Consider the following 14,607-nt stretch of genomic DNA (forward strand, 5'->3'; position numbering starts at 1 on the left):
GTTTCTTTGTGTAGCTTTGTGCCTTTCCTGGAACTCTCTCGGTAGCCCAGGCTGGCCTCGAACTCACAGAGATCCACCTGTCTCTGTCTCCTGAGTGCTGGAATTAAAGGCATGTGCCACCACCGCCCGGCCTAGGGGTCTTGATTGGTTTTGTTTTCACTGCTAAATAATTAAGAAGCAGGAAACAGTCTCTACAGGTGGCATCTGAGAACTCTTGGACACAGTAAACAGGAGCAAACAGAAATCAGCAGTTGAAGAAAGGCTTTTTATTGGGGTTGGGGATGGGGACACAGGCATGCAGCAAATGCACAGGGAAAAAAAAAGACCCTTTGTAAAGCAGAGGGGGGGGATTCCAGTCTCTTCTGGAGGGCTGCTTATTGTTGTTTGCTTTTGTCTCTGAAGCGGCTTCCCTGTAAGGGTTGGTCAGTTTGAAGAAAGCCAGGCTGTCTGGTTGGCCCACAACTGCTGTGTAAATGAATCCCGGTGTGGCCTTGAACTTACTGAGCCAGTCCTTTCGCAGGGGGCCCTGCTGGCAGGACAAAAAGTCTACAGGGCCTTTAAGTTGCCAGCCTTTTGTCTCAGGTCAGGAGGGTGAGGAAGAGGCTGGCCACCGTGGAAGCTAACCACCTTTGTTACCTAGTCATGGCCCTTTTCCCTGTCTGCCTACGAGGGAGTCTGTCTTGCTCCTACTTCCTCCTCACCAGCAGCCAGGAGTGAGCATCTAGCACAGCTTCTAGTAGGTCTTGCCCCTCCCTCTTTCCCGAATCCACTGTGGAGACCCTGGGGGTTCCCTGCCCCAAACCCATCCCATGCTTTCCTCTTGGCTAAGGGAAAGTGACCCTTTTCAGGGAGTCCTCTCCCCCTTCTCCCACAGGACTTCTGCAGCCACCACAAGGTAAATCCTGGTTTGTCTTGGTTATGGCAACCCATTTCCCTTGACAGTGAAGAGTTTAGAGAAGCCAGGTTGATGCTGGTAAGGAATGGAGGTCTCTGACTTGATAGTCAACCCTGGGGATGGACAACTCCTACTTTCTAGCTAGATATTAGAAATCTTAGGGGGCTGAGGAGTCAGTGGTTAAGAGTGCTTGCTGCTCTTGCAGAGGACCCAGGTTCATTCAGCAGCTGTGACCACAGATAGTACTAGGCCCACATAAACTGCATGGTTCTCTCTTTCCCTTGGGGCTAAGAGTCTCTGACCCAGTTGGGATCTGTAAACTGATAAAGCGGCTGGGTTATTTTCAGCATTTAAAAATGCATACAAGCCTGGGCGGTGGTAGCACACGCCTTTAATCCCAGCACTCAGGAGGCAGAGGCAGGTGGATCTCTGAGTTCAAGGCCAGCCTAGTCTACAAAGTGAGTTCCAGGACAGCAAGGACTAAACAGAGAAACCAAACAATCAAACAACCAAAAAGCCAAAAAACCGCATATGATCTGTGTCAGAGTGACTTTGTCCAATGCCTAGCACTGACTGGTCTTCAGATGAAATGAATCCCCTTGGGAGTGACCTTGTGCAGATAGGCCTAACTGTATGCTTTAAAGGGCCTAGCGGCACCTCATCTTCCCTAGGACTTTTTGGCTTAATGGCATGATACTGCATTAGCCCAGCAAAGCCATCCTTGCTGGAGTCTTTCCCTGGCCCCTGAGGTGATGCAGTTTACGGGAACGCACAGACTGTTAACTCAGTATTTCCATTCCCAAACTCACAGTCTTAGTGCGAGGCTCCGCCCTTCGGCGAGGCCCCGCCTCCTCTCCGCCCAGCCATTCCACGCCCCTCACACAGCCCCATCCGGGCTTCAGCTCTTCCACAGGGACACACCCCTCGCGCGGGTCGTCCTATCCGAAGTGGGACCTTCGAGCTGTCCAATCAGAGTGCGTCTAGCCCGAGCCCCGCCCCGGGCTCGGTGCTCCGCTTACTCCGGCCCACCCGGTTACCGCCTGCCCGGTGGCGGAGGCGCAGTGCGGTTACCCTAGGAACCCCCCCGATCATGTCGCTGCGAGTGGCTAGGAGCGCGCGGGCCGTGGCCTGCAGCCTGCGCACTGCCCTGGCCTCTTGCCCACCACGGCCCTGGGTGCCTAGTGCCTTCGCCTTCCGCGCGCTGAGCACTGGATCCGCTGTGCTGTCGGGTAAGTGGGGGGCACGTGGTCACGGCTCCTGCTCACCGCCGAGCAGCCGGGGGACGTCAGGCGTCCCACAACCCAGCCTCCCGGCCCGAGCGAGCTGCAGCCCTATCCGCACTGCTTCTCACTCTTGGGATCCTGGTTCTGAGGCCCTTCTCCCTCTTGAAGTAGGCGCGAGAGGACACGAGCAAACTTTGTACCCGGGGTAGAAAGGTGGAGCTGGGAGGGAAGGCCGGCTGGACCGGCAGGTAAGCCGGCCACTCGTGCAGGAGTGGCTTACATTTGGGTGGACAGAGACCCCGAATGTGGAGTGCTTAGCTAAGTGAACCATAACGGGGAGCTGCGAAGTGAAGTCAAACAGAAGCACTTGCTAAAATTTAGCACTGAGTGCACGCACAGATAAACGAAAGAAAAGTCAAAGTGCAGAAATGAAAAAGCTTTACTACCCCCCCCCCCCCCCGCAAAGCAAGCAAGGCATTGAAGATTCAGCAGTGAAGTACAGAAAGGCAAGGAAAAGTGTTCTAGATTTTAGAGTTCTGCTAACGTCTGTAATGGAGTCATTGATGTGTACTGGGGCTGAAAAGAGGCTAATTTGACGGACTGGAAATAACTGGGAGACCTGCCCATTATACGCGTTCGCACAGTTAGTTGGAAAACAGTTTTCTTTCTTTATGCGCAAATAGTGGAGCCCCTAACTGCCCTTTGTACGATCCCTATTCAGGCAGCACAAATCTGAACGGCTGCTCTCAGCAAGGCTCTTGGGTCAGAAATCTGTGCGAGCTCAAAATGTCGATCACGGTGTTCCTCAGTGTGGAGTGCAAAGTTTGCTCCTTTCTTGCTAACATTTCTCTATTTAGTCTGTGACACATCAGTGTGTTGACTGGAGTACAAATAAGAACTCCACTTCAAACCAGGTATGTGAGTGGCTCCCACCTGTAACAGTGTCAGCACTGCTGAGGTGGAGGATCACTGTGAGGTCGAGGCCAGCTTGAGCTACATACGGAGTTCCAGTATTTAGTTAAATATTGCCCAAAATATCAATTCCCATGGTCTGCTTAACTACTCAGGTTTTTTATTTTTACCCTCTTTTACCTGGCAGAATTTTACACACTTATTTTGCAGGGTGCAGAGCACTTGGAAAAGCACACAGACATTACTCAATTCTGGTTCTTCCTCTTACAGCTGTGAGGTCTTGGGCACAGTCCCTCAACGTCTCAGAACCTGAGTGTCCTGCATTAGAGCGGTGGAGACAATAGCTACCTCAGTTACTGGGAGGAAGAACTGAATTAAGGTCCTGTCACCTGCAACTTGACACATAAACACAGACTGATGTTATAGTAGCGTGTATTACATAACAATACGTACACACAACAAACACCGGGCCATATTAGAGAGAATAGATTGTATTTGAGAATTGAAAGGAAAGGAATGAAGGGCTTCCCTCAGTTACAGCTGAGTTTTTCTGAGGCCTCAAACCAAGGTGGGTTTTGTTTCTGCTCTCTGAGGCATGATCTCACTTAGCTCAGCTGGAAGATTCCTGTGTAGCTGAGGATGACCTTGAACTTCCGATCCTTCTGACATTGCTGAGTCTATGGTGGCCAGCACCACCACACCCAGCTTATGCAGTGTTAGGGACTGAACCCAGAGCTACCTCAGTAATAGGCAGCGACCTACCAACTAAGCTGCATCCCCAGGCCTCAAACCGTGTTTTTCAAGGCTTAGGAAGAAAAGTAATTATTTACCTAATCTGCTTTGTTTTTGAGTGCGGTCAAGGGTTAATGGACAATTGGGATCCTATTGTGGTTAGCCTCAGCAGCCTGCCTGGTCTAAAAGGATGATATGGACTCTGAAGTCAAGTAGACCTAGGTGTGCTGGCTCAGCTGCAAAACTGAGGCCAGAGTAGCGACACTCGATGTTAGCAGGGTGACACATATTTGTAACTGTCCACTCCTTACGGTCAGACACTCTGCTGGTTTTGACCTGCTCATGATTGGTGATGTGGTCAGTGAATTCTAGACTTGTTGAGAAAGAAAGTTGAGTGCAGCAGCCACATAGCTGTACATCATCTTTGACCCCACCCCCTTTCCTTTATTTTGTAGTGTGCTGGGGACTGAAGCCAAGGCTTTGACAAGCTCTCTTCCACTGAGCTCAGGCCCTGGTTTTCTTCTCTGAACAACAGTAACCATTTTCTTTTAGGACAGGCTTAAATGATTGAAGAATTCTAAGAACTTGGCCAAGTTACAGTTGTTATAGGAGTTCATTTCAGTCCTTAGAACTAAGTTGCAGTATCCTTAGCCAACGCTACCTTAAGTCACATTGTCTTCTTTAGGTTACTTTTGGTTTTTCGAGGCAGGGTTCTCTGTAGCTTTGGAGAGAACTCTCTGTAGACCAGGCTGGCCTTGAACTCACCTGCCACCTGCCTCTGTCTCCTGAGTGCTAGGATAAAAGGCTACACGTACCACCACGTCTGGTACATGTAGGCTGGTTTTTCTATCTTTTTTTTTTTTTTTAAGATTTATTTATTATGTATACAGTATTCTGCCTGCATGTTCCCTGCAGGCCAGAAGAGGGCACCAGATCTCATTACAAGTGGTTGTGAGCCACCATGTGGTTACTGAGAATTGAACTCAGGACCTCTGGAAGAGCAGTCGGTGCTCTTAACCACTGAGCCATCTCTCCAGCCCCTGGTTTTTCTATCTTAAAGGATATATGTTATAGGTGTTTTGCCTGCATGCATGTCTGTGTGCCACACGTGTGCCTGGTGCCCTTGGAGGTCAGAAGAGAGCCATCAGATTTATGGAAACTGTAGTTACAGGCAGTCGTGAGCCACCAAGTGAGTGCTGGAAACTGAACCCAGGTCCCCTGCCAGAGGAACACATGTGGGAGAGATGCTCTTACAGAGGACCCACACGACAACTCACAACTGTCTGTAGCTCCAATTTAAGGGGTTCTGACATCCTCAAATGGACATACATGCAGGAAAACACCAATGCACATAAAATAAAAATAAATTATATTTAAAAAAAAAAGAGGAACACATGCTCTTAACTGCTAAGCCACCTCTCCAGCTTCAAATCTTTTCTTTTCTTTTTTTTTTTTTAAAAAAAACTATATAAAAACACTATACAGTGTTCTGCCTGCAGGCCAGAAGAGGGAACTGGATCTCATTATAGATGGTTGTGAGCCACCATGTGGTTGCTGGGAATTGAACTCAGGACCTCTGGAGGAGTAGCCAATGCTCTTAACCTCTGAGCCATCTCTCCAGCCCTCCTTTTTTCTTTTGAGACAGGGTCTTGTGTTGCCCAAGCTCCCTTAAACTCTCATACTCAAATGATCTCCTGCCTTGGCCTTCCCAGTATTAACAGTTGCAGGTCACTGTGCCTTGTGTAAATCAACTCCCCTCCCCCATTAGTGGAACGAACCACAGCCCTACATGATAGACAAGTGATCATCTACTGAGCTGCATTCTCATTCCTTCAAAAATTGTTTCCTGTTTTTTGATATCGTCTTAATGTTATTTTATTATTTATCTTTTTATATATGGTATTTTGCCTGTGTTTATATCTGTGCACCACGTGCATGCAGTGCCTGTAGAGGCCACAAGAGGGAGTCAGATCCCCTGGGGCTGGAGTTAGGGATGGTTATGAGCCACCATGTGGATGCTGGGAATTGAACCAGGTTCCTTTGGAAGTGTAGCTCTTAACTGCTGAGCCATCTCTTCAGCCACCTTAATAGTCTTGAACTCTTGATCTTCTTGCTACAACCTCCTAAGTGCTGGGTTACAGGTGTATGCCACTGTGTCCAGCTAAACTTTACAGATTGCCCTTGAACTTGCAATCTTCCCACTTCAGCCCAGGTATTTCAGAGGAGTCAGCTGTATTCTTCCTGTTGTACATCATTTTCTTTATGCTGCCTCCCCAAACCCATCACCCCAAGCCTGTTTTCCAAAGAATAGAGGTCTTTCTTCAAGACAGACCTATAGTCATAGGTCTGGACATAGGGCATAGGAAATATGCCCTGAAATTTTTTTTTGAGTGATTTAGACTGATGTTAAAACAGATAAGCACAGGCATGTACAAGGTGTTCCATTTAAGATGTGCTCTCAGGCCTGGAGAGGTGGCTCTGTGGTTAAGAACACTAGTTGCTGTTCCAGAGGTCCTGGGTTTGGGTCCCAGCACCACCTTCTTTAACTCCAGTTTCAGGGGATTCTGTCATCCTCTTCTGGCCTCCATGGACTCTGCACACATGTAGTACACATACATACATGCTGGTAAAACCCTCACATACATAAAAACCAATTTTTACAAAATTCCTTTGTTTTAAAAACGCCCTGTCTTTACACATTGTTGTTCTTTACTGGGCATCAGACTGCTGCAAGACAATGTCAGTGGTCAGTCACCAGTCCTGGGGAGGTCTTAGCTTTTGACAGAATGGCGTTTGAAGGGCTATTGAAGAAGTGATGCTGCTTTTCTGAAATGCTGGTCTTCTGTTTTAGTGCGTAAATTCACAGAGAAACATGAATGGATAACCACAGAGAATGGTATTGGAACAGTGGGAATCAGCAATTTTGCACAGGTATTGATTGGATTGTCTTGAAGTGTTTGTACAGTCTGCTCTCGAGTAGTCTGGATTGTCTCTACCTTACGAAACGTACGGTGCTTTGGGGCTCTTCTGGAGACCCTTAGGGAGAAGTTGGAAGTCAAACAGGTCAAATGTAAATTAGCTAGAGCAGCACACGGGGTTAAAAGAGACCTGTTACCTCATCCTCAGGCCAAGGCAGGAGGTTATGAATTTGAGACTAGCCTGGGCTAAACTGCAAACAGAAAGTTTTTTTTTTTTTTTTTTTTAAAGTACGGAGTCAACACTTAAAAGCAGGGAATGTTACTTGAGGACAGTTGAGAAGAGCAAGCTCAAGGGCTCAGGGGTGCCACTGTAGACACGTGAGAACCCACATGACCAAAGACAGACAGGAAACACAGATAAACACTGCTGACACGAAGCCTTTTATTTAGCTGGCCTTTTCTCTGTTAATAATATTAGTAACCCTATGTCACTACCCTCATACTGAGATCCTTTTCAGTGAAGCCAAGCAGTCGCATGGCCAGTGGTTTCAACTGCATGCATGTGTGCAGTGAGGCAGGAGAGAACTGTTGGGAAGACCTCCGGGTTTCTGGTACCTTCCCTGGCATCCCTGTATATCTATTGAGGGGGCTGAGCACAGGTAGTTCATCTACACGGGAGTCACCTGTGCGACAGCAACTTACAAAATGTATGGGAGAGAGCCCATGTGGGGGGCGTGAGGAAGGTGGGTCAGTCACCTGATGCGGTGGTGCCTCGGGAGGCAGGTCTGTGAGGACCACTGTGGATGAATGAGTAGACAGTGCAGTTTGGGTCATGGCCTAAAACTGCAGAGGTGGAAAGCACAGGGTGCTCAGAACACCTTGTAGTCTTGTTTGGAGCATGTGCTCTGTGCCTGGGGTTACTCCAGTCTAGAGGTCAGATCTGGCTGGGGGCTTGTTTCTTGTACTACAGCTCCCAAGTTACAAAGATTATTTTTAGAGCTGCTGAGATGACTCAACAAGTAAAGGTGCTTGCCACCAAGCCTAACGACCCGAGTTCGATCCTCGGGATGCACGCAGTAGGGGGAAAGAACCGACTCCTGCAAGTTATCCGCTGACTTCCGCGTGCTTTTGCTTTTAAAGTATTATTTACGCAGTACTGTGGCTGATCCCTGGGTCACACACATGCGAGGCAGGTTCTCCACCACTGAGCTACATCTCTAGCCTTTTCTTACTTTTCATTTTGAGATAGGCTCTGGCTAAGGTGCCTTAGCTGGCCTTGAACCAATTCTATAGCCAAGGTGGATCTTGAACCTGGGTCCCCCTTCCTCAGCCTCTGTGTACCAGAGGTGTGCCAAATCTTACCTGATTTTATTCTTTTTATGCGATGGACTTAACCCTCCTACATCTGTCCCCCAAGTGCTAGATTTTAGGTATATGCTACCACGCCTGGCCCATTTTACATGTTTAAAGGGTTGTACAGAAAAGCAAAGAATGTGTGAAATACATAGACAAAAATTTAGGCAATGAGGTGCTTGTCTCTTTCCTGTTCTTTGGTGGGGTCAACTTCTTAGACATTTTTATGTTGTTTTGTATTTCAGGAAGCTTTGGGAGATGTTGTTTACTGTAGTCTGCCTGAAGTTGGAACAAAATTGAAAAAACAAGGTGAGTGTATTTCTCATTTTGGAATGTCACAGACCAGTCTGGCCTCAAACTCATCTGCCTGCCTCCTGAGCCACTACACCCAGCTCAGGCTTTATTTTGAAGTAGACAGGGTTTCACCCCAGGCTGGCCTCAGACTCCTGCATGGTTAGATTACATGCATGTGCCACCGTACACCATAGCTGGTTATGTGTAGGCCATTAAGTTTGCTTTGGAGACTTCATTTTCTTCTTTTATATGTTTTACTCATGTATCACAGCATAATTTGCGGAAAGATATATTTTGTTTATTTATTTGAGATAAGGTCTGCCTTGGAATTCACTATGTGGACTAGGATGGCCTCAAGTTTGCTTTGAACTTCCTGTCAAGTGCTGGAATTATAGGTGCGGCCACTACACCTGACTCAAGAGGCCATGTTTTAGTCGTTATGCATTTTCTTTCTCTTGCCTTTTGCACTGGCTGGGACTGTCTGGGAAACGTTGTACTGGAAGTGGTGAGAGTGGGTGTCATTGTCTTGTTCCTCCTCTTAGGAGGAAGCAGCTGCTGTCTCATCAGTAGGTGTGATGCTGGCTGTGGGGCAGTTCACAGATGCTCAGTATCACTGAGGCTCCTTCCTGTTTGCAAAGAATTTTATCGTTACTGAATGCTGAATTTTGTCAAACTGATTTTCATTTATTGAAATGATTTATATGTTTTATTTTGTTAATACAAGACTTAGTAATTACATTTAGTGTATGTGAGGTGTGTTCACATGTACAGGCCATGACATGTATGTGGAAGTCAGAGAACACAAGAACTTTGGGAATTGGTTTTCTCCTTCCATTATGTGGGACCTGAGGATCAAACTCAGGTTATCAGGCTTGGCAGCAAGCACCTGCACCCACTTGTCTTGCCAGCATCGGATTTTTGTTTGTTTGTAGGTATTATTTTAATCTTTGATGTAAAACAATCCTGTGTAATCTATCCCAGAGCTTCCATCCACTGCTGTTTAAGCAGTAAGGTGCATGTCTACTGCAGTAAGGTGCATGTCTACTGCTGCCACAGGAGCCCTGAACTTCATCATAAAACACAGATCTAGTTTTCATGTCTAGCCAACCTTACTTTACTAGAATAAATCCCACCAAGCTATGATATATACACTTTTAAAAGTACTCTAGGGCTGGAGAGATGGCTCAGCCGTTAAAGGCTAGGCTCACAACCAAAAATAAAAGTACTCTAGCTGGGCGGTTGTGGCACACGCCTTTAATCCCAGCACTTGGGAGGCAGAGGCCAGCCTGGACTACAGAGGGAATTCCAGGAAAGGCAGAAAACTACACAGAAACCCTGTCTCGAAAAAACAAAAACAAACAAACAAAAAGACTCTATTAGAAAGCTGGGTGTGTAGCTGGGAGGTGGTGGCGCATGCCTGTAATCCTAGCACTAGAGAGTGGAGGCAGGTGGATTTCAGTGAGTTCCAGACCAGCCTTGTCTACATATAGCGTTTCAGGACAGCCAGGGCTACAAAAAGAGTCCCTATATCAAAACAAATGAAGCAAAAATATTTTGCTAGTGCTGGCCTCGAACTCACAGAGATCCGCCTGGCTCTGCCTCCGAGTGCTGGGATTAAAGGCGTGTGCCACCAACGCCCGGCTGGTAGTGCATGCCTTTAATTCCAGTACTGAAGGCAGAGGCAGGTGGGTCTTTTGAGTTCAAGTCTAGCCTGATCTACATATCTATTTCCAGGCTGGCCAGGGCCAGATCGTGAGACCAGATCTTTAAAAACTGTGTGTGTGTGTGTGTGTGTGTGTGTGTGTGTGTGTGTGTGTGTGTGTGTTTTGCTGGATTTTATGTTTATCTTGGTAAGAGAGTGGGCATACTCTTTTTCCTTGCCTGTTTCCTTGTGTGTAGCCCAGGCTCCTTCAACTTAGGATCTCTCTTTGATTTTTTTTGAGACAGGGTTTCTCTGTGTAGCTCTGGCTGTCCTGGAACTTGCTCTGTAGACCAGCCTGACCTCAAACTCACACAGAGACCCCTGTCCCTGCCTCCCAAGTGCAGGGATTAAAGGCGTGCACCACTACCACCCATCAAGAAGATTTGTGTGTGTGTGTGTGTGTGTGTGTGTGTGTGTGTGTGTGTGTGTGTGTGTTGTGCATATGCCATGGTGCATATGTAGAAGTGAGAGGGTGATTTGGGGCAGCCAGTTCTCTCTGTCCACCCTATGGGTCTAGTGATTGAATTTAGTCCTCAGACTTGGCAGCAGGTACCTTTTTTACAGAACAAAAGAAAAATTTGGTCTCAGGGCTGGAGAGATGGTTCAGTGGTTAAGAACTCAAAGGACCCAGGTTTGATTCTCAGCTCCCATAGGGTGACTCAACAATCTGTACCTCCAGTTCCAGGGCATCAGCACACATGCACATAGAATACATACATAAATGTAGGCAAAATAATAATAGTCAAGTGAAACAAATTTAATAAAATGAATTAAAACAAAACCAGGTCTCACTGTGTAGTCCTGCCTGGCCTGGAACTAATGAGTCCAGCCTGACCTTGAACTCACAGAGATCCACCTGCCTCTGCCTCCTTCGTTTTGGGATTAGAGGTGTGTGCCACTATGCTTGGCTCTTTTCTAGGTTCTTAAGGTGTAAGCCTGGTGTGGTGGTATGAATGAAAATGGCCCCCCCATAAGTTCGTATGTGTGAATGCTTGGTCCCGTTAGTGGAACTGTTTGTCTAGGATTGGGAGGTGTGGCTTTTTTGGAGGATGTGTGTCATTGGGGGTGAGCTGTGAGGTTTTTATAAGTTGCCTTGGTCATGGTGTCTCACAGGAATAAAACAGTAACTAAGATACTTGGCTTCCATTTTACTAGCTAATCTTTACTCTAAAATGCAGTGTCCCTTGGGGTGAGCTGTAGTTAAAATCTTGGCACAGTTATTTCAGCCTTACAAAGTCCCTTGGGTGATGTCCTATGTACACAAGGTTTAAGGCTCCATCAGAGACCAGGACATGTGACACCATGTGTGGCTAGTAAACTGAAAGAATTATGCTTTCCTGAACATCCGCACACTGGTGTTCAGACACACTGTCGTTTGCCATTCACTGTGTGCAGAATGTGTATGTTCACTTTGTCCTGCCGCTTATCCCTTTCTCATACAAACCTAACAGAACCTATAGTTTAAATAAAGAAATTCAGCGCTGGGCCGTGGTGGCACACACCTTTGATCCCAGCACTCGGTGGGCAGAGGCAGGTGGATCTCTGAGTTCCAGGACAGCCTGGGTTACACAGAAACCTTGTTTCAAAAAACTAGAAAGAGAGAGAGAGAGAATTTTTTAGCATGACTGTATGGGAGGTGGCCACTTTTTTAGTCTGTCTTTAAATTGTTTTATAACATTATTTATTGGGGAGGGTGACAGGGGGACAACTTGCAAGAGATGGTTCTCTCCTTGTACCTTGGTGCTGAGGATTAAACTCAGGTCTTCAGGCTTAGCAGCAAGCACCTTTACCTACTGAGCCATCTCAAGGGGTCTGTTTTTCTAAAGTTTTTTGGTTTGAGATGCTAGGCAAGTGCTGTATCCATTGAGCTACATCCCTCACCATAGTTTCTACTTTTGTTTTTTTGTTCATTTAGACAGCATCTCACTATGTATCCCTGGCTGGTCTGGAACTCACTCTGGTCTCAAATTCACAGAGATCCTCTTGTCTCTGTCTCAAGTGCTGGATTAAAGGTGGGCCACCACTCCTGGCCACATTTTGGATTTTTAGTCATGGACCTGATGTTAACTATTTTCTTTCACTGTTTCCTTTTAGATGAGTTTGGTGCTCTGGAGAGTGTGAAGGCTGCCAGTGAACTCTACTCTCCTCTGTCAGGAGAGGTAACAGAAGTCAATGAAGCACTTGCAGAAAACCCAGGGCTCGTCAACAAATCCTGTTATGAAGACGGTATGTTGCTGCTCAGAATCACAGCCCTACAGTAACCAGTGAACTAGGCCAGCTGCAGTTTTCTCCATGTTATAGATGAATGGAGGACCCCAAAAGTATAACTGGAGGGTCATAGTCAGTAAGTGGCTACATTAGGATTTGGTTGTGGTTCTCTTTGACCTGCTGCTTGCCCTTCATACTTTCTAGGGGCGTTCTCTCTCTCTCTCTTTTTTTTTTTTTTTTTTTTTTTGGTTTTTCAAGACAGGGTTTCTCTGTGTAGCTTTGCGCCTTTCCTGGGACTCACTTGGTAGCCCAGGCTGGCCTCGAACTCACAGAGATCCGCCTGTCTCTGCCTCCCGAGTGCTGGGATTAAAGGTGTGCGCCACCACCGCCCGGCTTCTCTCTCTCTTTTTTGTTGTTGTTGTTGGGGGGCGGATTTGGGTGGCTTGAGACAGGGTCTCTCTATATGGCCCTTGCTAGTACCAAACTCACAGAGATTTGCCTACCTCTGCTTCTCAAGTGCTGGGATTCGAGGTGTGTCACCATGTCTGGCTCTGGGTCTTTCTTCTGCCCTAATGTGGTGATATTTTATTTGTATGTTAATAAATAAAGTTTGCCTGGAAATCAGAGGACATAGCCAGCCATAAACAAAAGTCAGGGAGTGGTAGCACATACCCTTAAGCAGAGTCTCTGTGTGTTCAAGGACACACTAGGGAAAAACCAAGCGTGGTGACCTTTAATCCCAGTACCACCAACCATAGAGACCTGGAGATCTGTACAGACAGGCGGTGACAAGGAAGTGAGGTAGCTGGGCTAAGAGCCAATGAGAGGGCAGAACAACAAGGCAATAAAGGCGCAGGTTAGACAGGAAGAAGCGCTACGGTGGCGTGGTGAGCTAAGGTTAGCTGGTGGCTCTCACTATTCCTCTGATCTCTACGGCTTGCACCCCTGTATAATAAGACTGTTTAGAAATTCGTCTACACCTTAATAGTTATAGTGTTTGGCATGCCTTTTTTAAAAATATAAATTAAATTTGTATGTGTGTATGTACAGGTACTCTTAACTACTGAGCCATCATCTCCCCAGCCCCAAGATTTTATTAAAAAATATTGTAATTAAAAAAAATATATATATATGTATATATATCCTGTGTAAGGATATTTACATTTGCCTGCAGGTGCCTTCAGAGGCCAGAGGAGGGCATTGAATCCCCTGGAGCTGGAATTTTACTTTCGAAAAAGGAAATTTGAAATGACATTTTGTTTTGGTTACAGGTTGGCTGATCAAGATGTCACTGAGTGACCCTTCAGAGCTGGATGAATTAATGAGTGAAGAAGCGTATGAGAAATACGTGAAATCCATTGAGGAGTGAACACTGCACCCCACTCCCAAATAAAACTGGGAAGCAGCCTGCTCCAGCATGCTTGTCTTAAATTAGTGGAGAATAGAAGATTTGAAATAACTTTTAGCAATACTGATGGAAAGAAACTATTCTCGACAGTGCTACTTAAAAAACCCAACTTCCTGATGGGTACAGATAAATACAATGTACATGTTTTTAATAATGCCCATACTAGGTATTTAGACTAGGGGTTAAGCTCTGGTGTTTAGCATTCTTGAGATCATCTATGGTAAAAAATGGTTATAAAGCTGGGTTTGGTGACGAACTACCCTTTAATCCCAGCACTGAACAGGCAGATCTCTTGTTAGTTCGAGGTCAGCCTGGTCTACTAACAAGTTCCAGGCCAGCCAGAGTTACATGGTGAGACCCGACCTAGTGATTATAAGAATTCCATAATTCAGGATAACAGTGTTGTAAGTCTCCCATAATATTGTAACTTGCCCATATCCACCACTGGATTTTGGTCAAGACTTAATGTGTCTTCTCACTGGAAATGCCTGGGAGCATAGGAACGTATTGTACAGTGTCAGATGAAGGACAGTGCTGTCTTGTTTTTACCATGTGCTGCGTTGACTGCCATTCTTTTCCCACTGTGAGGCACTGGCTTTGCCACACAGTGAGAAACAAATAAACCATTCATCCTCTTTGTTCATCTCGGTTTTTATTAGGATGTTAATGTTTCATTTAGTGACGACTAGTTTTCGAGGGCTAATTTTAATTTCTAGGAAGTTATTTGTATGTGTGCATGTGCACATGTGTGTGAGAGCATGTGTGTCTGGTGCTAGGGATACCACTGAGCTGTACCCTGCCTAGCTATGGGAAATTATTAAAAAAAAAAAAAAAATTAAGCCAGGGGATGGACAGAGGGTTCACAGGTTAAGAGCAGTTGCTGTTCTTGCAGAGAACCTGGGTTCAGTTCCCAGCATGCACATGGTAGCTCACAACTATCCCTAACTCCAGTTCCAGTGGAT

The 14,607-nt window shown here is 46.3% G+C and overlaps 1 protein-coding gene across 1 annotated transcript; it reads left to right on the plus strand.

Moving 5' to 3' along the window:
- The first annotated feature begins 1,855 nt into the window (after positions 1-1,855).
- Positions 1,856-14,288, plus strand: Gcsh (glycine cleavage system protein H). The gene is made up of 5 exons (XM_059263946.1): positions 1,856-2,124; positions 6,614-6,693; positions 8,279-8,342; positions 12,124-12,255; positions 13,509-14,288. Exons 1-5 carry the CDS (start codon positions 1,986-1,988, stop codon positions 13,604-13,606), a joined length of 513 nt encoding a protein of 170 aa, XP_059119929.1. The 5' UTR covers positions 1,856-1,985; the 3' UTR covers positions 13,607-14,288.
- Positions 14,289-14,607: the final 319 nt, after the last annotated feature.

This window comes from Peromyscus eremicus, chromosome 5 (genome assembly GCF_949786415.1).
Source record: "Peromyscus eremicus chromosome 5, PerEre_H2_v1, whole genome shotgun sequence".
In the NCBI taxonomy this organism is placed as follows: Eukaryota; Metazoa; Chordata; class Mammalia; order Rodentia; family Cricetidae; genus Peromyscus; species Peromyscus eremicus.